At 39.7% G+C, this 26,111-nt stretch overlaps 1 protein-coding gene across 7 annotated transcripts in view; it reads left to right on the top strand.

Annotated features, from left to right (window-relative positions):
- HTR4 (5-hydroxytryptamine receptor 4) overlaps positions 1 to 26,111 on the top strand; it is a 394,426-nt gene that overhangs the window by 299,142 nt on the left and 69,173 nt on the right. For 6 of the 7 annotated variants that reach the window (XM_068536146.1, XM_068536144.1, XM_068536142.1 and 3 more), the window contains 2 exons: positions 13,761 to 13,886; positions 15,164 to 15,364. In XM_068536146.1, coding sequence (XP_068392247.1) covers positions 13,761 to 13,886; positions 15,164 to 15,364 — 327 coding nt within the window. Of the gene's footprint in view, positions 1 to 13,760; positions 13,887 to 15,163; positions 15,365 to 26,111 lie in introns of those variants that run through there. The other variant, XM_068536148.1, reaches the window with a different exon arrangement.

Here is a 26,111-nt window from a genome sequence, read left to right as displayed (position 1 = left end):
TTTTTTTTTAACATCTTTATTGGAGTATAATTGCTTTACAATGGTGTGTTAGTTTCTGCTTTAGAGCAAAGTGAATCAGTTATACATATACATATGTTCTCATATCTCTTCCCTCTTGCATCTCCCTCCCTCCCGCCCTCCCTATCCCACACCTCTAGGTGGTCACAAAGCACAGAGCTGATCTCCCTGTGCTATGCGGTTGCTTCCCACTAGCTATCTATTTTACGTTTGGTAGTGTATATATGTCCATGCCGCTCTCTCTCTTTGTCACATCTTACCCTTCCCCCTCCCCATATCCTCAAGTCCATTCTCTAGTAGGTCTGTGTCTTTATTCCCATCTTGCCACTAGGTTCTTCATGACCCTTTTTGTTTTTTCCTTAGATTCCATATATATGTGTTAGCATACTGTATTTGTTTTTCTCTTTCTGACTTACTTCACTCTGTATGACACACTCTAACTCCATCCACCTCACTACAAATAACTCCATTTCGTTTCTTTTTATGGCTGAGTAATATTCCATTGTATATATGTGCCACATCTTCTTTATCCATTCATCTGATGATGGACACTTAGGTTGCTTCCATGTCCTGGCTTTTGTAAATAGAGCTGCAGTGAACATTTGGTACATGACTCTTTTTGAATGATGGTTTTCTCAGGGTATATGCCCAGTAGTGGGATTGCTGGGTTGTATGGTAGTTCTATTTTTAGTTTTTTTTTTTTTAAAGGTTTGCTTTTTTAAAAAAAATTATTTATTTATGGCTGTGTTGGGTCTTCGTTTCTGTGCGAGGGCTTTCTGTAGTCGCGGCGAGTGGGGGCCACTCTTCATCGCGGTGCGCGGGCCTCTCACTATCGCAGCCTCTCTTGTTGTGGAGCACAGGCTCCAGACGCGCAGGCTCAGTAATTATGGCTCACGGGCCTAGTTGCTCCGCAGCATGTGGGATCTTCCCAGACCAGGGCTCGAACCCGTGTCCCCTGCATTGGCAGGCAGATTCTCAACCACTGCGCCACCAGGGAAGCCCCCTATTTTTAGTTTTTTAAGGAAACTCCATACTGTTCTCCATAGTGGCTGTATCAATTTACATTCCCACCAGCAGTGCAAGAGTGTTCCCTTTTCTCCACACCCTCTCCAGCATTTATTGTTTCTAGATTTTTTCATGATGGCCATTCTGACCGGTGTGAGATGATATCTCATTGTAGTTTTGATTTGCATTTCTCTAATGATTAATGATGTTGAGCATTCTTTCATGTGTTTGTTGGCAATCTGTATATTTTCTTTGGAGAAATGTCTATATAGGTCTTCTGCCCATTTTTGGATTGGGTTGTTTGTTTTTTTGTTATTGAGCTGAGGAGGTTGTTTTACAACTTGGAGCAATGTGCCCACAGAAGGTAGGAAGATAGGCTTCTACCCTTTTATAGAGACTGGGGATGGGGGCTTTCTCTTCCTTGATGATTACATTTCAAAGGGATGGCTACCAGGCCCTTGCAGAAGACATCCTAGCTTGGAAAACTGGCAAGAGGCTTTTAAAAAGGTTTACATCCCAAAGGGCCAGAGAAAGAATTTACAATTACAAGTTTTCTGAAGTAAAACGCTCTAAGAAAAGGGAGGCCAGAGCCTAGAGTCAGGAAGAAGTCTATCTAAAGTTTAGTCAAGCTGAGTGAAAAGTTAAGGCCCTCTTGTTCAACACCCAGTCTTTTGTCATTATAGGAAACACCAGGGACCTTACACTTAAGGTTAATAAAATTCACACTGAGAAGAAAACATCCAGTTTTTAGTCAGGCTCTCATTTAATTCAGAGTGCTTTTGCATTCTTTGTGCTGACTGCTGATTGGTAAGAAAATGAACACTGTTTGCTCTAATTTACATGCAATTATTTCATAAAGGATTGTACAGTGGTGGGCAGGATGAGTGATGAAAGCACTCGATAGGGAGTATTTTGAACTGCTTGGAATCCTTAATGGATGTACTGTGTGTATTTTCAAGAAGACTGTTTCCTGTGTGGTTGACACAACTGTGGCAGAGGAGAAACGTTCTGCAGAGATCATTGGTCCAGTGATGGAGCTCTGTTGTCAAACATAATTTTATTGCAAAGCTCAATACATAAAAAGAAAAGGAAGAACTACTATAGTTATGCTGCCTCCTTGCTTCGCTTTGTTCCCAGAAGTGGCCCTGCGGTATTCCCAGGGAACTATCAAGAAACACATTTTTTTCTCACTTGACACTTTCTTTGTACTTGGCTTCCACAGCAACACACTCACCTGGTGTTCCTCAGACACCCCAGCAATGTCTCCTCTGCTTTCTTTCTCAGTTTCCTCAGCTGATTCCTCCTTCTCTACTGCATATCTCAGTGTCAGAGTTCATCAAGACTCTGTCCCTCTTCTTGAGTGATTGCATCCTTCCCCAAGGCTCTAAATCCCATAAAAATGCTGGAAGTCCCAGTGTGTATCTCTGGCCCCGTCATCCTTTCTGAGCTACAACATGAGTATCCATTTGCCTACTTGACACCTACACTTGAATGTTTTATACATATCTCACACTTAACATGTTTTCCCATCTCATTAAATGGTACCATCGTTTACTCAGATGAGCAAATCAGAATTATAATTTTCATTTCTGCTTCTTTCTATCCACTCATGGAATCTTTTGTTCTTACCTATCCCTTTACTTCTCAAATATACCTTTATTCCACCCACTTCTCTCCATCTCCACGGCCGCCACCCTATTCCAAGCCATTGTCTTCCCTTACCTGGACCCTGCCAAGGGCCCCTGACAAGTTTACTTACTTTCTCTCACATTTACATCCCCACTGTCACTTTTCTCCTTAAATCACTTTATTGTATTCTCACTTGTTGTCTAATAAAACATGAATGTCTCACCAGCACATCCAGAGCCCTCTGGGTCCAACTTCTGACTACTTTTTGGAGCTCATCTCGGATTCTTTATTCCTTGTTCATTCCTCTCTGATAGTACGCACCAGATGTCTTTCCTGTCTCAGGGCCTTTGCACTTGCTCTTCTCCTGGTTCCTCTAACTCATGGATCCTTCATGTGTGTCAGAACAGCTAAATCCACTGTTCTCTGATTGCTTGTTTTCCCTTTAACCTAGTTGTTCTCTATCACCATCATGCCAATGTCCTTGATAGTCTTACTGCCCCAAGTGTGATTCACGAACCAGCGGCAAGAGCATCACTGATGCTCTTCATGGGCCTATGTACGGGCTTGTGAGGAATGCAGAACCCCAGAGCCCACATCAGACCAAATAATCAGAATCTGCGTTTTAATAATATCCCCAAAAGATGCATATAAACATTAAGGTTTAAGAGTGTAATTTTGAAACACTGATCACAAACTGTATTTCTTTGTTAGTTGTATACTTGCTTATTGTCTGTTTCCATCAGTGGTGTGAACTCCATGAAGGTAGGGACCTTGTCCACCTTTACTGTTGTATTCCAGTACTTAGCATAGGTCTTGGCATATGGTTGGTAATAAATACGTATCTGATAAATGAGAGATTTACTCTAACTTCCTCAATTGATCCAGGATAAAACTGAGGCTCAGAAAAGGGAAGTGACTTTTTTGAAATTACATAACTATTGTTAACAAAGCCAGTGCAAAAAAAAAAAAAAAGAGAGAGAGAGAAAAGTATTCTTGACTACTAACAAAGTTTATTGTGTGTGTGTGTGTGTGTGACCTTGAAACCAATTATTCTGGATGATATAACAAGGCATAACCTAAAACTTCCTTACCTATTGTCCCTAATGGGCTTCTGATATTAATAACAGTGATTACTTATTTATATTATACTTTGTCATTTACAAAGTGTTTTCACATATACTAACCTATGTGAAAATTTACCCAGAATTACTGTCATGTTTTCATTTATTAAGAACAGAGAAAGTGGTAAACAGAGCAAGTTTGTGGAATTTCTTTATTCATGGATCAAGAGATCACTGGAAAAGGAAAAAAGAAGAGAAAGTGAAATTTCTCATAAGAATAACTGTCAAAGAACTGATTTAGTGGAGTGGATAGCTCTTTGGTCAGATAAGAATTGTCTGGTGGTGGTTGACAGTAGTCTTGGAGGGTGTCAGAGGTAATCCAAGGATCTAACATGGAGTCAGTAGAAGTGGCTCCTAATTTATTTTAATTATCATGACTGGATTTACATTTAGTTCAATGGACAGTTCTACCTAATTAAAAATGCTATGGTTAACGTTTTGCTCTTCACTCACAGTTTAAAGTTTAGCTATTTCTAGCTCCTAATTGGCATGCCACAAATGAACCATAACATTGAACTTGCAGTTCTCTGAGCCTGACATTCCCACTTAATTTGAAATATACATTCTCTGGAGCCAGAGGTGTTCACCTCAGACTCTGAATCTGTTCTTTTCTCTTACAAGAGGAAAGGCAGTGCAGGGGAGGTTGTTCTCATGGTGAGGGTGTGGTTGATGGACAATCCATGTTCTGAGGATATGTTAGGATCACTGTCCATAGACAAGAAAGGGACCTAAAATCATCCAGTACCACCTGCCTCCAGTACAAGAAACCTATACAGCATCCTGATATAGGGTCATCCATGTTTTCTTCTTTTTTATTGTGATAAAATATATCTAACATAAAATTTACCATTAATACATAAAGTAACCATTTAACATGTACAATTCAGTGACAATAAGTTCATTCACAATAGTGTGCAACCATCACCATTATCCATTTCCAGAATTTTTTTCATCACCCCAAATAGAAATTCTGTACTCATTAAATAATTCCCCATTCCCCTCTCCCCCACCCACCCCAGCCCCTGGTAACCACTATACTACTTTGCTTCTCTGTGTATTTGTCTATTCTAGGCACGCCATATAAATGGAATTATACCGTATTTGTCTTTTTGTGTCTGGTTTATTTCACATAGTGTAATGTTTTCAGGGTTTATTAATGTTGTAGTATGGATCAGAACTTCATTTCTTTTTGTGACTGAATAAAATTCCGTAGTATGTATATACTACATTCTTTCTGTCCTTTCACCTGTTGATGGACACTTGAGTTGTTTCTACCTTTTGGCTATTGTGAATAATGCTGCTATGAACATTGGGGTGCATGTATCTATTCATGTCCCTGCTTTTGATTCTTTGGGGTGTATACCTAGGACTGGTACTGCTGGATCATATGGTCATTCTATATTTAGCTTTTTGAGAAACCACCAGACTGGTTTCCACAGCAGTTGCACCATTTTACATTTCTACCAGCAATGCAAAAAGGTTCTAGTTTCTCCACATTCTCACCAACACTTGTTATTTTTCAGTTGTGTTTTGTTTTTATAATAACCACTCTAATGGGTGTGAAGTGGTATCTAATTGACACCTAGGTATTCTTAAACACTTCCTGAGCCAGGGCACTCAAAACAACACCAGGAAGCTATTGTGGATCATCCATTACTAAATCTTGCCTCCCTCTAGCAGTGATTCTCAACCTTGGTTGCACATCAGAATCACGTGGGAGCTTTTAAAAATTCTAATATTCAGGCGGCAAACAAGACTAATTAAATCAGCATCTTTGAGAATGGGGGCCTAACATCAGGATTTTCTAAGGCTCTTCAGGTGATTTCCGTATGTAGCCAAAGTTGAGAACCACTGCTTACAGCCTGCTCACTGGTCCTACGTAGTCACACAACCTCAGGCCATAAAGTGTGACAACCCTATCACTGAGCCTTCACTGACAACCCCCATAAAATAGCCATTTCTTCACGCCCCCTCCACTGAGAGTTCTGTCTTCCTTTCTCTCCTAGATTTCTTGCCATAGTTCATATTACTAGCTCACTTCACATATTTTCTTGCTTATCTATTTGTTGCTATCTGTTTTGCTTATTTTTGCTTCCCTAAGACTACAACAATGCCTAATGCAAGGTAGGTGCTCAGAAAGTATTGTTGAATGTGTGCGTCCACCAGAGGGCAGACAGCAGAAGCAAGAAGAACTACAGTCCTGCAGCCTGTGGAACAAAAACCACATTCACAGAAAGATAGACAAGATGAAAAGGCAGAGGGCTATGTACCAGATGAAGGAACAAGATAAAACCCCCGAAAAGCAACTAAATGAAGTGGAGATAGGCAACCTTCCAGAAAAAGAATTCAGAATAATGATAGTGAAGATGATCCGGGACCTCGGAAAAAGATTGGAGGCAAAGATATGGAAGATGCAAGAAATGTTTAACAAAGACCTAGAAGAATTGAAGAACACACAAACAGAGATGAACAATACAATAACTGAAATGAAAACTACACTAGAAGGAATCAATAGCAGAATAACTGAGGCAGAAGAACAGATAAGTAACCTGTAAGACAGAATGGTGGAATTCACTGCTGTAGAAAAGAATAAAGAAAAAAAAAAAATGAAAAGAAATGAAGACAGCCTAAGAGACCTCTGGGACAACATTAAACGCAACAACATTCACATTATAGGGGTCCAAGAAGGAGAAGAGAGAGAGAAAGGACCCGAGAAAATATTTGAAGAGATTATAGTCGAAAACTTCCCTAACATGGGAAAGGAAATAGCCACCCAAGTCCAGGAAGCACAGAGAGCCCCATACAGGATAAACCCAAGGAGAAACACGCCGAGACACATAGTAATCAAATTGGCAAAAATTACAGACAAAGAAGAATTATTGAAAGAAGCAAGGGAAAAATGACAAACAACATACAGGGGAACTCCCATAAGGTCAACAGCTGATTTCTTAGCAGAAACTCTACAAGCCAGAAGGGAGTGGCATGATATACTTAAAGTGATGAAAGGGAAGAACCTACAACCAAGATTACTCTACCAGGCAAGGATCTCCTTCAGATTCGATGGAGAAATCAAAAGCTTTACAGACAAGCAAAAGCTAAGAGGATTCAGCACCGCCAAACCAACTCTACAACAAATGCTAAAGGAACTTCTCTAAGTGGGAAACACAAGAGAAGAAAAGGACCTACAAAAACAAACCCAAAACAATTAAGAAAATGGTCATAGGAACATACATATCGATAATTACCTTAAACGTGAATGGATTAAATGCTCCAACCAAAAGACACAGGCTTGCTGAATGGATACAAAAACAAGACCCATCTATATGCTGTCTACGAGAGACCCACTTCAGACCTAGGGACACATACAGACTGAAAGTGAGGGGATGGAAAAAGATATTCCATGCAAATGGAAATCAAAAGAAAGCTGTAGTAGCAATGCTCATATCAGATAAAAGAGACTTTAAAATAAAGAATGTTACAAGAGACAAGGAAGGACACTACATAATGATCCAGGGATCAATCCAAGAAGAAGATATAACAATTATAAATATATATGCACCCAACATAGGATCACCTCAATACATAAGGCAACTGCTAACAGCTCTAAAAGAGGAAATTGACAGTAATACAATAATAGTGGGGGACTTTAACACCTCACTTACACCAATGGACAGATCATCCAAAATGAACATAAAGAAGGAAACAGAAGCTTTAAATGACACAATAGACCAGATAGATTTAATTGATATTTAGAGGACATTCCATCCAAAAATAGCAGATTACACTTTCTTCTCAAGTGCGCAGGGAACATTCTCCAGGATAGATCACATCTTGGGTCACAAATCAAGCCTCAGTAAGTTTAAGAAAATTGAAATCATATGAAGCAACTTTTCTGACAACACACTATGAGATTAGAAATGAATTACAGGGAAAAAAACGTAAAAAACACAAACACATGGAGGCTAAACAGTACGTTACTAAATAACCAAGAGATCACTGACAAAATCAAAGAGGAAATCAAAAAATACCTAGAGGCAAATGACAATGAAAACACGACGATCCAAAACCTATGGGATGCAGCAAAAACAGTTCTAAAAGGGAAGTTTATAGCTATACAAGCCTACCTCATGAAACAAGAAAAATCTCAAACAATCTAACCTTACACCTAAAGGAACTAGAGAAAGAAGAACAAACAAAACCCAAAGTTAGCAGAAGGAAAGAAATCATAAAGATCAGAGCAGAAATAAATGAAATAGAAACAAAGAAATCATAAAAATCAGAGCAGAAATAAATGAAATAGAAACAAAGAAAACAATACCAAAGATAATAAAACTAAAACCTGGTTCTTTGAGAAGATAAACAAAATTGATAAACCATTAGCCAGACTCATCAAGAAAAAGAGGGAGAGGACTCAAATCAATAAAATTAGAAATGAAAAAGGAGAAGTTGCAACAGACACCGCAGAAATACAAAGCATCCTGAGACTACTACAAGCAACTCTATGCCAATAAAATGGACAACCTGGAAGAAATGGACAAATTCTTAGAAATGTATAACCTTCCGGGCTTCCCTGGTGGCACAATGGTTAAGAATCCGCCTGTCAACGCAGGGAACATGGGTTCGAGTCCTGGTCCGGGAAGATCCCACATGCCGCAGAGCAACTAAGCCCGTGCGCCACAACTACTGAACCTGCGCTCTGGAGCCCGTGAGCCACAACTGCTGAGCCCGCGTGCCTAGAGCCCGTGCTCCGCAACAAGAGAAACCACTGCAACGAGAAGCAGCCCCTGCTCGCCGCAACTAGAGAAAGCCCCTAGAGAAAGCCCGCATGCAGCAACAAAGACCCAACTCAGCCAAAAAAAAATAAACAAATAAATAAATAAATTTATAAAAAAAAAAAAAAAAAAAAAAAGAAATGTATAACCTTCCAAGACTGAACCAGGAAGAAATAGAAAATATGAACAGATCAATCACAAGTAATGGAATTAAAACTGTGATTAAAAATCTTCCAACAAACAGAAGTCCAGGACCAGATGGCTTCACAGGTGAATTCTATCAAACATTTAGAGAAGAGCTAGCACCCATCCTTCTCAAACTCTTCCAAAAAATTGCAGAGGAAGGAACACTCCCAAACTCATTCTATGAGGCCACCCTCACCCTGATACCAAAACCAGACAAAGATACTACAAAAAAAGAAAATTACAGACCAATATCACTGATGAATATAGATGCAGAAATCCTCAGTAAAATACCAGCAAACCGAATCCAACAACACACTAAACGGATCATACACCACGATCAAGTGGGATTTATCCCAGGGATGCAGGGATTCTTCAGTATATGCAAATCAATCAATGTGATACACCATATTAACAAATTGAAGGATAAAACCATATGATCATCTCAATAGATGCAGAAAAACCTTTTGACAATATTCAACACCCATTTATGATAAAAACTCTCCAGAAAGTGGGCATAGAGCGAACCTACCTCAACATAATAAAGGCCATATACGACAAACCCTCAGCAAACATCATTCTCAATGGTGAAAAACTGAAAGCATTTCCTCTAAGGTCAGGAACAAGACAAGGATGTCCACTCTCACCACTATTATTCAGCATAGTTTTGGAAGTCCTAGCCACAGCAGTCAGAGAAGAAAAAGAAATAAAAGGAATCCAAATTGGAAAAGAAGAAGTAAAACTGTCACTGTTTGCAGATGACATGATACTATACATAGAGAATCCTAAAGATGCCACCAGAAAACTACTAGAGCTAATCAATGAATTTGGTAAAGTTGCAGGATACAAAAGTAATGCACAGAAATCTCTTGCATTCCTATACACTAATGATGAAAAATCTGAAAGAGAAATTAAGGAAACACTCCCATTTACCATTGCAACAAAAAGAATAAAATACCAAGGAATAAACCTACCTAGGGAGACAAAAGACCTGTATGCAGAAAACTATAAGACACTGATGAAAGAAATTAAAGATGATACCAACAGATGGAGAGATATACCATGTTTTTGGATTGGAAGAATCAATATTGTGAAAATGACTATACTACCCAAAGCAATCTACAGATTCAATGCAATCCCTATCAAATTACCAATGGCAATTTTTACGGAACTAGAACAAATCATCTTAAAATTTGCATGGAGACACAGAAGACCCCAAATAGCCAAAGCAGTCTTGAGGGTAAAAAACGGAGTTGGAGGAATCAGACTCCCTGACTTCAGACTATACTACACAGCTACAGTAATCAAGGCAATATGGTAGTGGTGCAAAAACAGAAACATAGATCAATGGAACAAGATAGAAAGCCCAGAGATTAACCCACGCACCTATGGTCAACTTATCTATGACAAAGGAGGCAAGGATATACAATGGAGAAAAGACAGTCTCTTCAATAAGTGGTGCTGGGAAAACTGGACAGCTACATGTAAAAGAATGAAATTAGAACACTCCCTAACACCATACACTAAAATAAACTCAAAATGGATTAGAGACCTAAATTTAAGAACGGATACTATAAAACTCTTAGAGGAAAACATAGGAAGAGCACTCTTTGACATAAATCACAGCAAGATCTTTTTTGATCCACCTCCTAGAGTAATGGAAATAAAAACAAAAATAAACAAGTGGAACCTAATGAAACTTAAAAGCTTTTGCACAGCAAAGGAAACCATAAACAAGATGAAAAGACAACCCTCAGAATGGGAGAAAATATTTGCAAACGAATCAACAGACAAAGGATTAATCTCCAAAATATATAAACAGCTCATGCAGCTCAATATTGAAAAAACAAACAACCCAATCCAAAAATGGGCAGAAGACCTAAATAGACATTTCTCCAGAGAAGACATACAAATGGCTAAGAAGCACATGAAAAGTTGCTCAACGTCACTAATTATTAGAGAAATGCATATCAAAACTACAATGAGGTATCACCTCACACCATTTAGAATGGGTATCATCAGAAAATCTACAAACAACAAATGCTGGAGAGGGTGTGGAGAAAAGGGAACCCTCTTGCACTGTTGGTGGGAACGTAAATTGATACAGCCACTATGGAGAACAGTATGGAGGTTCCTTAAAAAACTAAAAATAGAATTACCATATGACCCAGCAATCCCACTACTGGGCATATAACCAGAGAAAACCATAATTCAAAACGACACATGCACCCCAATGTTCATTGAGGCACTATTTACAATAGCCAGGTCATGGAAGCAACCTAAATTCCTATCGACAGACGAATGGATAGAGAAGATGTGGCACATATATACAATGGAATATTACTCAGCCATAAAAAGGAACAAAATTGGGTCATTTGTAGAGACGTGGATGGATCTAGAGACTGTCATACAGAATGAAGTAAGTCAGAAAAAGAAGAACAAATATCGTATATTAACGCATGTATGTGGAACCTAGAAAAATGGTACAGATGAACTGGTTTGCAGTGCAGAAATTGAGATATAGATGTAGAGAACAAACGTATGGACACCAAGTGGGGAAGCGGCGGGGTGGTGGGGATGGTGTGATGAATTGGGTGATTGGGATTGACATGTATACACTGATGTGTATAGAATTGATGATTAATAACCTGCTGTATAAAAAAATAAGTAAAATAAAATTCAAAAATTAAAAAGAAAAAAAACTTTTGGGTTACTTGTTAATGAAGCATCCAGAGAACCTCCTTAATTTTTTTCCTATTTATTTTAACAACATTTTCTAAGGAAAATTTATCATAAACCTCTAAGTAATTTTTAAAACATGTTTTAAGGAGAATATTCTATATACTTAAAGCATCATCTCTTGGTTAATTAGCTGTTTTAGCAAAGAGGGTATATTTTGCTTTAAGAAGTTCTCTTTATAATATGTAACTCTTATACAGTTAAGAGTTGTATGTTGAACGCACCAAAAAATAAAACAAAACAAAGTATTGTGGAATGAATGAATGAATGCATAAATCTATTCTTATTTCAAAGGACCGTCCTAAGATAGTTAAAAATAGCTTTTATGTCTTATCCTTGGGTCTTCTCTTGTCTAGGTAAAAGCTTTTCTATACCTGCAGCCTGTCTTCAAAGACATTGAAGAATACACCTCACCATTATGAACACAGTGTCTTTCACTCAGCGAGTAATTGTGCACTTCCTATATACTGCATCTACCTTTACACTACACATGCTGTAGATTAGACACTGTGCCAGGAGCTGGGAATTGTGGTGAAAAAGATAACCAAAAGTGAGTCTGTGGGGGTAGGGCACAGACAATAACTGAAGTCATTTCAGATAACAATAAATGTTATAAAGAAAATGAAAAATGTTTGTTGGCTATGGCACATTAAATGGGAGTTAATTTTAATCTGCAACCTGAATATTGAGAAGAAGCATTCCAGGAAGAAGGCACAAGTGTAGAGACCTTGAGAGGGGATCAAGTTTCAGAGGGGCTCTGAGTCAGAACCTCCGAGAAGGACAAGGAAAAGAGCATTATCACCTCCTTTATTAGACACTTCACCTCAGTGAACATGGCCTAAAATCAAAATAGTTTTGGATAGCCAAAACATGCTACTGAATTCTTTTTCCTCATTGAGTTAAATCTTACTTGTCCATTATTTGTACTGTCGATAGTTGGAATTTAGGTGTGGAAGGGTGATTTAGATGGACGTACCTCAAATTTCTTTTCATCCGAACCCTAGCCGTAAGGACTTCAGTGAAGCAATAAAACCACTGTGAGCAGAGTGGAACTTTCTGACTCCTTATTCCAGTTGTCACCTTGTCTTCCATGCCAGGCCTAATGGAAAAAGTTTTGGACAAAGCCAGAGCCCAGACTTCGTGGGCTGCTGCGATTTGGGACCAGCAGCCATCTTGGTTTTCAGTCAGAAGAGCTCAGTAAAGACAGATCTTTCTTGGTTCAGTGGGACCTGTGTTCCGAGTGGTGGCCTACAGAACAAGCAGCTTCTCCCAGACTAGCCACTAATGTGCTCTGACAACTCAGTTCCCCTCTCTGGGCCTTAGTTTCTCTGTATTGAAATGTGCGTTTGGGTCTAAGAGTTTTAAGATCCTTTGAAACTTCATTTAAAAAGAACATTTTACTACTCTATTAAAAGTGAAACTTTTCCTGTAGCTTCTGAATAACCTGCATTCATTATGCTTTTATTGATAGGGGACACTCGCTTCCAAGTTAGCGAGACAAAATGCTGAGTTGACAATAGGAGGGCAGGGTTTATAGAATCAAATCAGTTGCTGAAATTTACAGGAACACAAATTGAACTGTTATATTGGGCACCAAAAGAAATGTAGTTCAGGGTAGTGAAAGGAGTCCCTGAGTTTATTGATTGTCTGCTGTCTTTCCCATGGGCTTTGCAGAATACGAGATCAGTTTGTCCAGGTCAGCCATATAAGAACAGCCTTCAGCCATGACCTACTCCTTGGACAGCCCACCTGCACACAGCAGCTTCTGCATGGGCTGGGATGCGGTACTGAAAACAGGGTGGTCTTTGTATTCACATAGTGGTTCAAGTTACCGTCATTCACTCATTCAATGTCATCTTTCCTTCATTCGATAAATATGAATGATACATTGAAATTGAATTCGTCAGTGGATAAAACAGACGACGTCCCTGCCTCATGGAGCTTACAACCTAGCTGAGTAGGTGTGCCAAACAAGAATCAACAAAATAACATTTCTGAGCACAAGCTGAGGTCAGTGCTCTGAAGGAAAGCTCAAGTTCTCTGATGGAGAATCACTGTGCAATCTCAGGATAGTTAATCCACCTCTCTAAGCCTCCTCCTTCTCATGTAGGAGTTAACCAGGATAACATGTAAAGTGACAAGTGCAGACATTGGCATATATTAGGTGCACAGTACATGTGTGTTGCAGCTTTGATAGTGAAGTTACCTTCCTGAAGATGAATGAGGAAAAGACTAATTTTCTTTCCTGTGTCTCAGAGTTTCCTTCAGTTCTTTGTGTTTGTGTGTCTTCCAGTTCCAAGGAGGGTTTCGGGTCAGTGGAGAAGGTCGTGCTGCTCACATTTCTCTCGGCTGTTATCCTGATGACAGTCTTGGGGAACCTGCTGGTGATGGTGGCTGTGTGCAGGGACAGGCAGCTCAGGTGAGTCACGTGAGGCAACCTCATGAGGAAACCTGGGTGGAGTTCTGGGCTCTCCCTGGAGAACTGAGGTCTGAATTTATAATTTCCATTATAATTTGTAATTATGAAGTGAAAAAGATTCATGGGAATGATGTTTGGAAAATAGAGCAGGGAAAAAAATCACATATAATCCCATAGTTCTAACATAACCAGTAGTACAAGCACGTAAGTGAATTTCTATCCTGTCTTTTTTCCTCTGTTTCCTATGTTGTTTTTTCTGTAATAGTTGTGATCACTATATATAATTGCTGAGAGCACATCTAATCTAACCTCCCCACTTTATTAATTGGTTCAGAGAAAGGGTAGCTGACTAGTAGTTGATCTGGGATTTAAACATGGGTCTTCTGCTCTTTCCGCTTCATCCTTGGCTGCAATTAGAATCACTTGAAGACCCTTTTAAAATTACTAATAGGTGGGATGAGTATGTCCCATGCAATATTTGTGATATACTTATATTAGAAAATTATTCATTGTTTATCTGAAATTCAAATTTAACTGGGCGCCCTATGTTTTATCTGGCAAACTTGGGGATGGGTAAGTGGGTCAATCACACAGAGTCCCTGGACTAATTGATCTGGGGTGAGACCTGGGCATCAGTACTTAGAAAAATTGACTAGGTGATTCTAGTGTGCAGCCTAGATTAAGAGCCACCAAGCCGTAAAAGGGGATAAAAGATGCAGTCCTATCTCATCTGCTGCTTCCTCTTTAAGCAAGACGTGCTCTAATCAAGAAAGTGTAAAAACTAAATTCTAACAAGCGTGGCAAAAGTGAGGCACATGGTGGTCAAAGAGTGGAAGACAGTGGAATTTGACACTTTTTTTTAAGGGGGCCCCTTGGGAGGGTGTTCTGAGAATGACTAAACCAAGGCCTAAAGGGTAGATGGGGTGTAGCTAGGCCAGTGGTGGGGAGAGAGAGCACCCTGTAAAAACCCTTGAGAGGGACTCTGTGCATTGGGGGCTCAAGTCAGGCCAGTGTGGTCACAGGGGAGGGCAAGAGAGGGCTTCTGGTGCAAAGGGGTCTGGAGAAGTCTGAAGTGACTAGACCATGCATGTGACAGAAGGGGAAACTGAATCTCACAGGATATGTTGCACATCTGACTTTTCTTTCCTTTTCTTCCCTCCCTTCTTTCCTTCTTTCTTTGCTTCCTTTCCCCCCTCTTTTCTCTCCTGCTCCTTTCCCCCTAACCTCCTTCCTTCATCCTTCCCACTGCTTCCTCCCTTATACTTTTCCACCCACAGGAAAATAAAAACCAATTATTTCATTGTGTCTCTTGCCTTTGCGGATCTGCTGGTGTCAGTGCTGGTGATGCCCTTTGGTGCCATTGAGCTGGTTCAAGACGTCTGGATTTATGGGGAGATGTTTTGCCTCGTCCGGACATCTCTAGACGTCCTGCTCACAACGGCATCGATTTTTCACCTGTGCTGCATTTCTCTGGATAGGTAAGGCCAGAGCCATTTGCGTAGTGGAGCTCCGTGCTGGAGACAAAGCCGGATGGCTACTGGGCTGTGTCTTTCTTTCTTCCCTAATTCATTAGAGGAAATGAATCTCAGAGAGGTAAATCTGGCTATTCACGTATTCATTCACTCTCCAGCTTTAGCACAGCACCCTTTTTAGTCAGGCATTCTCTAAGGCGCTGCAGACGTAGAGATTAGTAAGGCCTAGAACCTGCCTGCAAGGAGCTTACAGTCTAAGCTGCAATCATGTTTCCCACAGATAGAGCCCTAAGTTTTATACTGATGGCACGAAGAAAATTCTGAGGATGCTGAGAAGCAAGAATTAATCTCTCTGCCCAGTAGGCAGCAGGGTGGTTCAGAATGATAGTGTTCTGTTTGAACATGACCTTCTGAAAATGTGTCTGTATCATCATTTTATGTGCATATTTAGGTTTGTGCCTGTGACTGAGGAGGCTCTTTTCCAGAAAATCAAAGGTGATTATAAAATCCCCAATAATTGTTTGCTTTTTGGACCCAAGCTAGCATTTCATTCTTGTTGCATAAATGTGTTCTTCTTCTTCACATTTGACTTCAGGAGGCCTAATGATTTCTACCTTTGCCTCATTTGTTGGAGGTACATGTTTACCATTTGTATCAGCACTTTTCATTTTCCAATTCCTGCTTATTTATATTCAATAATAAAGTCAGAATGCAATTGAAAAGTCAGACGATTACACTAACATATGCTGCCATCACTGTAGTCATATCTTAAGGGTAGTTCCCAAAAGAAAGTGTGGTGTGAAAAATCTCATATTATCAGAATTGCCAGGGACAATCTCTTACTGTCTCTTGATTAGTCCAGAAGACCCAGCTTTCCACCTAGTCTTGGGATAGGTCACTGTTTCTTTAGTAGAGGAATAGGAAGAATAGTTGACTTAAAATTAGAGATTGTGCTATATCTAAAATATGTACCTTTTACTGATGAACCTAGTGGCAGGGCAGGAATAAAGATGCAGACATAGAGAACAGACTTGAGGAAGGGGAAGAGGTGGGGGGGAAGGGGAAGCTGGGACGAAGTGAGGCAGTAGCACTGACATATACACATTACCAAATGTATAATGGATAGCTAGTGGGAAGGAGCCGCATAGCACAGGGGGATCAGCTTGATGCTTTGTGACCACCTAGAGGGGTGGGATAGGGAGGGTGGGAGGGAGGCTCAAGAGGGAGGGGATATGGGGATATGTGTATACATATAGCTGATTCATGTTGTTGTACAGTAGAAACTAACAACAGTGTAAAGCAATTATACTCCAATAAAGATATAAACATTTTTTTTAAATAAAATAAAATAAAATACGTACCTTTATACACTAAAATCAGAGTTTTCCCAGATAATTACTCATGCTGTGAAAGATCCTTAGGCACTGAAACCCGCTGAGGGAACAGCAAATTCATCTCCTATTTTATGGAACAGGTGCTTATTGATTGGAATGGCAGGCGTAATGGCCTGCTCTATTTAAACTGTACATGTTCCCTCTCTCTTGCTCTGCCAAGAACGTATAGATGAATGTACGTAATTTAAATGCAATGTATAATGAGATTCCACTCTACAACTAGAAATGATACCATTGGTAAAACAGGACTGTTGGTTGGCAGGCAGAACCGTAGTGTCAGAGTTTGAAATCTGTGTTTATTAGCTTATTTACAACAATCTGATTTCAGTGCATGAAAGACTTTTTAAGACAGTCAGTATATACTGTAAAAAAAAGTTCACATTAGAAAAAATAAAATGTGAGGAAACAGAAAATATATGGACATCCTGCAGGGTAGCCTGCATGTGATCGTTGCCAAAATAAGTGGTGAGACTGAAAGTATTATAGGAACTTGGAGAAGGCAAAGCTGAGAAGATGAGGGCACCTGGAGGTAACCTTGAGGTTTGGGCAAAAATCCTGAGCGGGTGGGGAGTGAAGAATTGGGGGAAATGTAGAATCATCTTCCTGATGTGGATGGTTTTCTCTGGGCAGCCTTGAGAGAAGAATTGAAGGTTTCCTAGGAAGGTTTGGCTTCAGAGTTCCAGGTTGACTATCACCTTTTGAAACCATGAAATTTTCCCTGAGTAGTCCTCAGTTGTCATGAAGCAGTATGGGCTGGTAATTAAGAACCATCGGCTTTAGAACTGAGGTAATCCGGGTTCAAATCCCAGCTCAGCCAATTTTTAGCTCTGAGAATGGTGATAAGTTACTAAGCCTTGCTGAGCCTCGGTTTTCTTACCTCTGAAAATGCGGGCAATAGCACCTATTTTATCGGATGGCAGTTAGGGTGAAGTTACATGATCCATTTAAGGCATAGCATTGGCCCAGCTTGGTGCAGCCCTCCATGTTAGTGGATGTTAGTTCCAGTTTCTTGTAACTATCCATACAACTCATGATCTTTCTTACCAAACTTGGACCTCCTCCTCAACGAATGGCTTTTCCAGCAGCTGCCACATCCAGAAACCAGGTAGTTACTCTTAACGTGGTCTTCCCTTATCCTCTACATTTAAATAATGACAAGTCCTACTGATTTTTCTTCCTGCACAGATCCTAGTCTATTTCTTCCCATTTCTGTCATCCTAGTGCAAACTAATATCATCTCTTGTATGTCGCTGCAACAATCTCCTATTTTATCCCCACTAATTTATCCGCTATTTTATCCCTGCTAATCCACTTGATACTTACAAGATCTCATAGCGATCTTTTCAATACTGCAGCTCTTATCCCATTGTTCCTTTGCTTAAAACCCTTCAATGGCTGTTCATTGCACTGAGGATAAGACCAAACTCCTTGACCTGTAGGGTTTTGCACCATCTATTTCCTGTCTGTGTTCCCATCCCCTCGTCATGCCCTTCATGCCCTTCACCAGCATCACTCTTGACATTTTTTCTCTTTTTCCAGTGCTCTGTGCTCAGCCACTTCAGCCTTGGCTCATGCCTCTGCCCAGAAAGCTCCTTTGCTCCCTCCTCTCTTGAATGTCTTTCACATTTTAGCTCAATCCTCTCTTCCTTGCAGAAGTCCTCTCTGAGCCAATCAAAACCATCCTTCTCCTTTGAAAACTTAGTGCAATTGTGATTAAAACCACAATTGATTTTTCTTTAATTTTTTCTTAAATGTCTCTATCTCCCCCAATGGGAAAAAGATCAAGGACATGAATAAGGACAAGGCTCCTCCCCTCACAGAACTTACCTTTTAATTGAGAGATTGATAGTTAACCAGTAATTACATAAACACTGATTTAGGTATTTTGTAAACACCATTGAACAAATGGACTGTTCAGCACATTCTCTTTTTTTAATAGTTCTGCCAATAATTCCATTTCCTTCTCTGATAGTGGACATCAAAATTCTAATACTGTAAGTTAAACGGAGTCAAATGGTTTTGTTTTCTTCTGGGAGTCTTGGAAACTTACCATTTATCTCCCATCATTTCCTGTCCCAAGAGTGACATTCTCATTGAGGTAGAAGGTTCACTCTGGATGTTACAGGACATTTTAGTCTGAAAGAGTATGATTTATTTACATCTAGCTTCTATTTTGCTGTATTCCTCCCAGCATGACAATTGGGCTGTCATGAGACAGCCCGAAGTACAGAGTGAATGTCTCAGAGAGGTGTGATGTTGCTGCTCGCCAAGTGACTCCTGGCAAGATATCTTGTCCTTCTCTCTAAAGCTGCCCTGAGTCTTTGGGGGTGACTGATACAGGGTAGTGCCTCTCGAGCAAGAATGCTCACCTTGATTCCTAATTCCACCCAGATGGCAGACCTCTGTATCAAAGTAAAATGCAAGACTTCATTAATATATTATTGAATGCATTTCTCCAACCACCATCTTCTATCCACTATGCTTCCTGGTGCTTTGAGAATCGAAACCTATTAATGAAAGTTTATTGACTCATTAGAAGTATTTTCCAAAATATGATTGAAATACATGCATCATATAGTATGGGTCACGGGAGGTCAAAAACTGCATTAAAGCTTTACATACAGTTGGTTATTTTAAATCTAAGGTTACTGTGAAAATTAAAACCAACCAAGTATTTGTAACAGAGTACTGGTTTTTAATGTGGAATATAATGCAGCCATTAAAAACCATGAGAAATAGCTCATGTGTTGTCCTAGAAAGATATCACTGGTTTATTATGTGGGGAAAAAAAGCAAGTTTCAGACTCTAATGTTTAGAATAATTCCACTTTTGTAAAGTAAATATATAGGTGTTTGTATCTGGGTGTACATGAATGAGTGAGTGTGAGAGAGAGTAGGAATGAAATTGTACCAAACTATTAACAATGGTTATATGGGCGCAGTAGGGGGTAGTGTTGGTTAGGCTGGATGGTCATTTGGATTTTGGTTGGGAGCCTTCATTTTTACTAATTTCTGAAATATGTATTCAGTTTTCTCTTTGCTAGAAGTTAACACCTCTTGAATGTAAGCATGTCCACAATAGCCTTTTAGCTGAAAGTGCTCCTGGGACAGCACATTCCTCAAATTGCTGAGAACATTCTGACTTTAGTGTTAAAAGTTCCCTCTGAGGTCAGAACAAGGTGGGGAGCATGGACATCTTTCTGATCAGTGAGTTCTCTCTGCTTCCTCACAAAATGCCCTAGAATCTCCCCCCAAGGGAGCCTTCACCATCTCCTGTTGGCAGATTCTTCCTCTCGAAGACCCTCACCTTCATCTTTGATCACCCCACCCCAGTTCATGACCTTGTGTTTGATCTATTTCAACAAGATCTTTTATAATCATCACAGTTTAAAAAAAATCGTAATAATAATACCTGAGCATTGTAAAAAAAAAAAGGTCATCATTTCACAAGTAATAATGTAAAAATGTCCCCATTTCTTCCTCTCCACCTCCACCACTGTACACCCTAGAGTTAACAACTGTAAATAGTAGCCCCCTCTAAATCCCAATCGTTTCATATACAATAAGCAAACTTGTTATGTGAACATGTCTTTAGTTTATTCAAATGGGTTTATGTTTTAAATAAGACTTTGAAGAGGGCTTTCTCTGTATATATCCTAATGAATTGCCTGAGTATAGTGTTTTTACCAACTTGCTTCTCGGATGATGTATTACTAAGGTATTTTTCAGCATCATGTAACAGAAGATAAACTGATTGGTTCATAGCTGAAAAGTCAGGCTTCAGACATGGCTCTGCAGGGCTTGAACATTATCATCTAGTCTAGCTCTCTCCCCGTGTCTCTGTCTCCCTCTCCTTTTTGTCTCCTTCTTTCCTTCTCTTTCTCTCCGTGTCTCCCTCTCTGTCTCTATGTCTCTATGTCTGTCCCCATATTTATATCTCTCTCTTTGTCCCTATGCTGTTTTGTTGTTGGATTCATTCTCAGGCTGTGTTCAGAAAAATAGCTATAGTCAAACATGTGTCTTAAACCATCCTTAACTCATGAGCCCAAAGAAGAGAAACAAATGCTATTTCTCATTGAAGAACTTTGGTTGGCTTTGCTTGAGTCAGACACTCTCCTCGTGATTAACCATCGTGGTGTGGGGATGACACATCAGGTTGCTGGGCAGAGGTGAGGCACTGTGACTGCCAGCTTTACCAGAAACATATGTTGCAGGAAAATGGCATTTCCCTCTGGAAAGAGGGATGTTGGGCAGACGAGGATAGCAGCTATCAACTTCTCTTAAGCTGACCAAAGGACTTACAGGTATCTTTATGGAGCCTCCACAACATGACAGAGGTGTGTCATCCCCAAGTCTTCTTTATATTATGCCACATATTGCTAGATCCTTCCACTGGCTTCATATGCCATACTTCTCAGACTTTTAACCATTCCTATCCTCTTTCTCTGATCATGCTGTATTTTGCCCTGCATTTGGCTCAAATGTAGTTCCCTTCAAAACAGCTATTTCACTTCATTGAGGATACCATCATCTATAGCATTGCAAGATTTTCTCTTTGATATGTCCATCTGAATTGTCACCCTTCCTCTTGGCAGCCCAGGAATTTGATGTGTTTTATCTGCAAAAATCCTCCAATAGTTCCTCAGTCACAGATTTTCTTTTAAAACAATTTTGCTTGTATAGTAAAACATACAATTCTGACTCAAAGATTGCATATTTCATCCTGTGCTGGAGATAAGTGTGCCTGCATTTCTTAACGATCTCCCTGGAGCATAACTCAATTTTGTAATGTATAAATGAAGTGTCTGTCACTGTGAACTTGTGTCACACAATTACATTTGTTTTCCCAATAGGATTGAAATACGTTTCTGCAAGGAGTGGGGATTATAAGTTTCCCCTTCTCACATACTCTTTGAGGTTCATGCTTTGTATGTAATAATAATATTTGTTGAGTTTCATGCTAGAGGATATGAAATCTTATTTTTATATTAATTTCATTAAATATTTATTGAGTGCTTACTAATTGCCACAAGGTGAGTAGAGCACTGGAAGTGCAGTGGTGAACAATCAGAAAAGCTCTGAATCACAGAGATTTTAGTCTAGTGGAGAATACAGATAGTGAATAGGTAATTATAGTAAAATTGGTGGTCATTGAAATAGAATAAGGGGAAGTCAAGGAAGTCGTTGGAGCACGTGACCTCCAGTGCAGGGAAAGCTTTCAGAAGAAGTGTTGCTGAAGCTAGGATCTGTAGATGATATAGATGCCAGTAGGTGAAGGGGGAGAGGGTGAGGTATGGGGAGTGACAGTTCTAGAAATCAGCATGTGCAAAAGCCCCAGAGGTTTTTCAGTTTCACATTATCGAATATAGGCTAAATTCTTAGCTTATCTTTCAGTCCTTTTCCCAGAATTATCCTCAGTCTATGCCTTTCCTATCTCTACTCCCACCCATGGGTGGTCTGTTATCATTTCCTGAGTATGGTGTGTTTCCTTGTAATTCCATGTTGCCCCTGTGTCTTGAGTTCCTTTTCTTTTCCTGGTGGACATCCACCCTTCTTCAATACTCACCTTCTCCACTAACTGGCTGAGCTTCATTCCCAAAGAAAATTTGTTATTTCTTTCTCTGAGCTCCCACAGAATGTTAAATATTAACATAGCAGTTATCACTCATTTTAATAATTGGTTTATTTATCTGTCTCACCCTAGACTACCAGCTCCTTGAGAGTCAGCCTTTATCTCATCCGTTTCTGTGTTCTTCTTACAGATCCCCAGTAGCTGCTCCAGGCATGTTTAGCTGAGCATAGAATGCTCTCAGATGTGACTTGTGGTTTGATATGACTTTAGTGTTAGATTTTCTACCCTTTTAGAAATCTTGATATATAGATATATAAGAACGAGGCCTGGGGTGCTAGGTTTCCTGGATTCAATCCCAGATTGACCAGTTACCAATTGTATGATCTTAAGGAAGTTATTGAAATTCTCTGGGTTTTATCTTCTCATCAGCAAAATTGTATTAATTATAGTATATTCCATTTGGAGTTTGTGAAGACTAAATTACTGATTATATGCAAAGAACGTAAACTAGTGTGTGGCAACTAGTAAGCATTCAATAAATGTTAACTACAGTTATTATTCCATTATTGTTTCCCTTTCCCAATGCAAATTCCTGGTGACTATTGTGGGTGCCTTCCTAGACACTGACACTTGTCTTTTTCTTCCTATTTGCATAGCTGAGTGTCCTTCAAGGTTAGACCCTCAGCCTTCCAGCCCTGGGTATCTCCCTTCTCTTTTTTAGAGAGCTCACCCATCCTGTGGCTTTGCTTGCACCTCTGCCCTCATCTCTCCTGCAGTCTTGTCCCATGCTGGGTCCTCTGGCCTCTGTTGAACAGCTAGCTGCCTGTTCGACATCTTGCCTTAAGCATCTTTCTGTCGTCTCAAACCCAGTGTGCTCAAAGTGGAAATTTCCATCGTAAACAGATATCCTCTTCCACTTTGTACATCAAAGGTGCATTTATTAGTCAGCTTTTAGTCATTTAAAGGTAATTCTCTGAGGACATCTTTTATTTATCTACCATGACCAGCTGGATGCCAAGTCATAGCTATATTTTCATAAATATCTTTCAAATCCATCTTCCTCCTTTTTATACATTTTTTCATCCCATTTCAGATTATTGCAGTAGCTTCTTAGTTATTATTCCTGTGTATTATCTTATCTGTCGGGTTAATATTTAAATATGTCTTTTTTCTTGTGTCCTCAGCTAAAAAAGCTTAAAGGGCACTGCATACTTCCTCTTCCTAGATAGGGGTACTTTTGTCTAGGCTTGCTTTCTGTCAGCATTACCAGGGCATGGACTTTGGCAAATGTAGGTTTAAGTCCCAGTTCTACCATATCCTGGCTGTGTGATGTTGGGCAAATGGATTAAATTCTCTGAGCCTCAGTTTCCTTATATTTAAAATGTGGATGTTGAATGTTGCCTTGCAGAGTTGCTGTAGGAATTAGATACAATGTAGTATAGACTTCTGACACAGAGTATGTTCTCCAAAAATAGGTGGTGTGTATAGTAGGAATAATAGTAATTGTAGCAGAGAAGGAAGTGGATAATTATTACAGTTAGAGAAATGCTATGTCACAGATATCTACAAGGTACTATAAAAAACCAGGGCAGAGGGAGTTCCCTGGCGGTCCAGTGGTTAGGACTTGGCTCTTTCACAGCTGGGGCCTGGGTTCACTCCCTGGTTGGGGAACTAAGCTCCCACAAGTCACGTGGCATGGCCAAACCCCCCCCCCCCCAAAAAACAAAAAAAACCAGGACAGAGATGGAGAACCAATCCATATCTCTGACAGAAGGGAGTCTCTCCCCTGTGGTCCCTGTTCATGATCTTATGTTGATGCATGCTAGATTTTTTATGTGACAGCTCCTGGCTCCAAGAAACCAAGAGTCCTCTTAACAATTGGGCCTGGGACTGGCATACAACACTTCCAATGTACTCTGTTGGTCAAACAAGTCACAGGGCAGCCCTGTGGGAAGGGGACAGATGCCTTACCTCTGGATGAGAGAAGTGGCCATCTTTTTTTTTTTTTTTCTTTTTTAACATCTTTATTGGAGTATAATTGCTTTACAATGGTGTGTTAGTTTCTGCTTTATAAGAAAGTGAATCAGTTACACATATACATATATCCCCATATCTCTTCCCTCTTGCATCTCCCTCCCTCTCACCCTCCCTATCCCACCCCTCTAGGTGGTCACAAAGCACTGAGCTGATCACCCTGTGCTATGCGGCTCCTTCCCACTAGCTTTCTATTTTACATTTGGTAGTGTATCTATGTCCATGCCACTCTCTCACTTCGTCCCAGCTTACCCTTCCCCCTCCCCGTGTCCTCAAGTCCATTCTCTACGTCTGTGTCTTTATTCCTGTCCTGCCCCTAGGTTCTTCAGAACCTTTTTTTTTTTTTTTTTTTTTTAGGTTCCATATATATGTGTTAGTATACGGTATTTGTATTTCTCTTTCTGACTTACTTCACTCTGTATGACAGACTCTGGGTCCATCCACCTCACTACAAATAACTCAATTTCGTTTCTTTTTATGGCTGAGTAATATTCCATTGTATATATGTGCCACATATTCTTTATCCATTCATCTGTCGATGGACACTTAGGTTGCTTCCATGTCCTGGCTATTGTAAATAGAGCTGCAATGAACATTTTGGTACATGACTCTTTTTGAGTTGTCGTTTTCTCAGGGTATATGCCCGGTAGTAGGATTGCTGGGTCGTATGGTAGTTCTATTTTTAGTTTTTTAAGGAACCTCCATACTGTTCTCCATAGTGGCTGTATCAATTTACATTCCCACCAACAGTGGAAGAGGGTTCCCTTTTCTCCACACCCTCTCCAGCATTTATTGTTTGTAGATTTTTTGACGATGGCCATTCTGACCGGTGTGAGATGATATCTCATTGTAGTTTTGATTTGCATTTCTCTAATGATTAATGATGTTGAGCATTCTTTCATGTGTTTGTTGGCAATCTGTATATCTTCTTTGGAGACATGTCTATTTAGGTCTTCTGCCCATTTTTATATTGGGTTGTTTGTTTTTTTGATATTGAGCTGCATGAGTTGCTTGTGTGTTTTGGAGATTAATACTTTGTCAGTTGCTTCATTTGCAAATATTTTCTACCATTCTGAGGGTTGTCTTTTCGTCTTGTTTATGGTTTCCTTTGCTGTGCAAAAGCTTTTAAGTTTCATTAGGTCCCATTTGTTTATTTTTGTTTTTATTTCCATTTCTCTAGGAGGTGGGTCAAAAAGGATCTTGCTGTGATTTATGTCATAGAGTGTTCTACCTATGTTTTCCTCTAAGAGTTTGATGGTGTCTGGCCTTACATTTAGGTCTTTAATCTGTTTTGAGTTTATTTTTGTGTATGGTATTAGGGAGTGCTCTAATTTCATTCTTTTACATGTAGCTGTCCAGTTTTCCCAGCACCACTTATTGAAGAGACTGTCTTTTCTCCAGTGTATATGCTTGCCTCCTTTATCAAAGACAAGGTGACCATATGTGCGTGGGTTTATCTCTGGGCTTTCTATCCTGTTCCATTGATCTATATTTATGTTTTTGTGCCAGTACCATACTGTCTTGATTACTGTAGCTTTGTAGTATAGTCTGAAGTCTGGGAGCCTGATTCCTGCAACGCCATTTTTCTTTCTCAAGATTGCTTTGGCTATTCAGGGTCTTTTGTGTTTCCAAACAAATTGTGAAATTTTTTGTTCTAGTTCTCTGAAAAATGCCATTGGTAGTTTGACAGGGATTGCATTGAATCTATAGATTGCTTTGGGTAGTACAGTCCTTTTCACAATGTTCATTCTTCC

Source organism: Eschrichtius robustus, chromosome 2 (assembly GCF_028021215.1).
Source record: "Eschrichtius robustus isolate mEscRob2 chromosome 2, mEscRob2.pri, whole genome shotgun sequence".
In the NCBI taxonomy this organism is placed as follows: domain Eukaryota; kingdom Metazoa; phylum Chordata; class Mammalia; order Artiodactyla; family Eschrichtiidae; genus Eschrichtius; species Eschrichtius robustus.
This window is presented reverse-complemented; position numbering and strand designations above follow the sequence as displayed.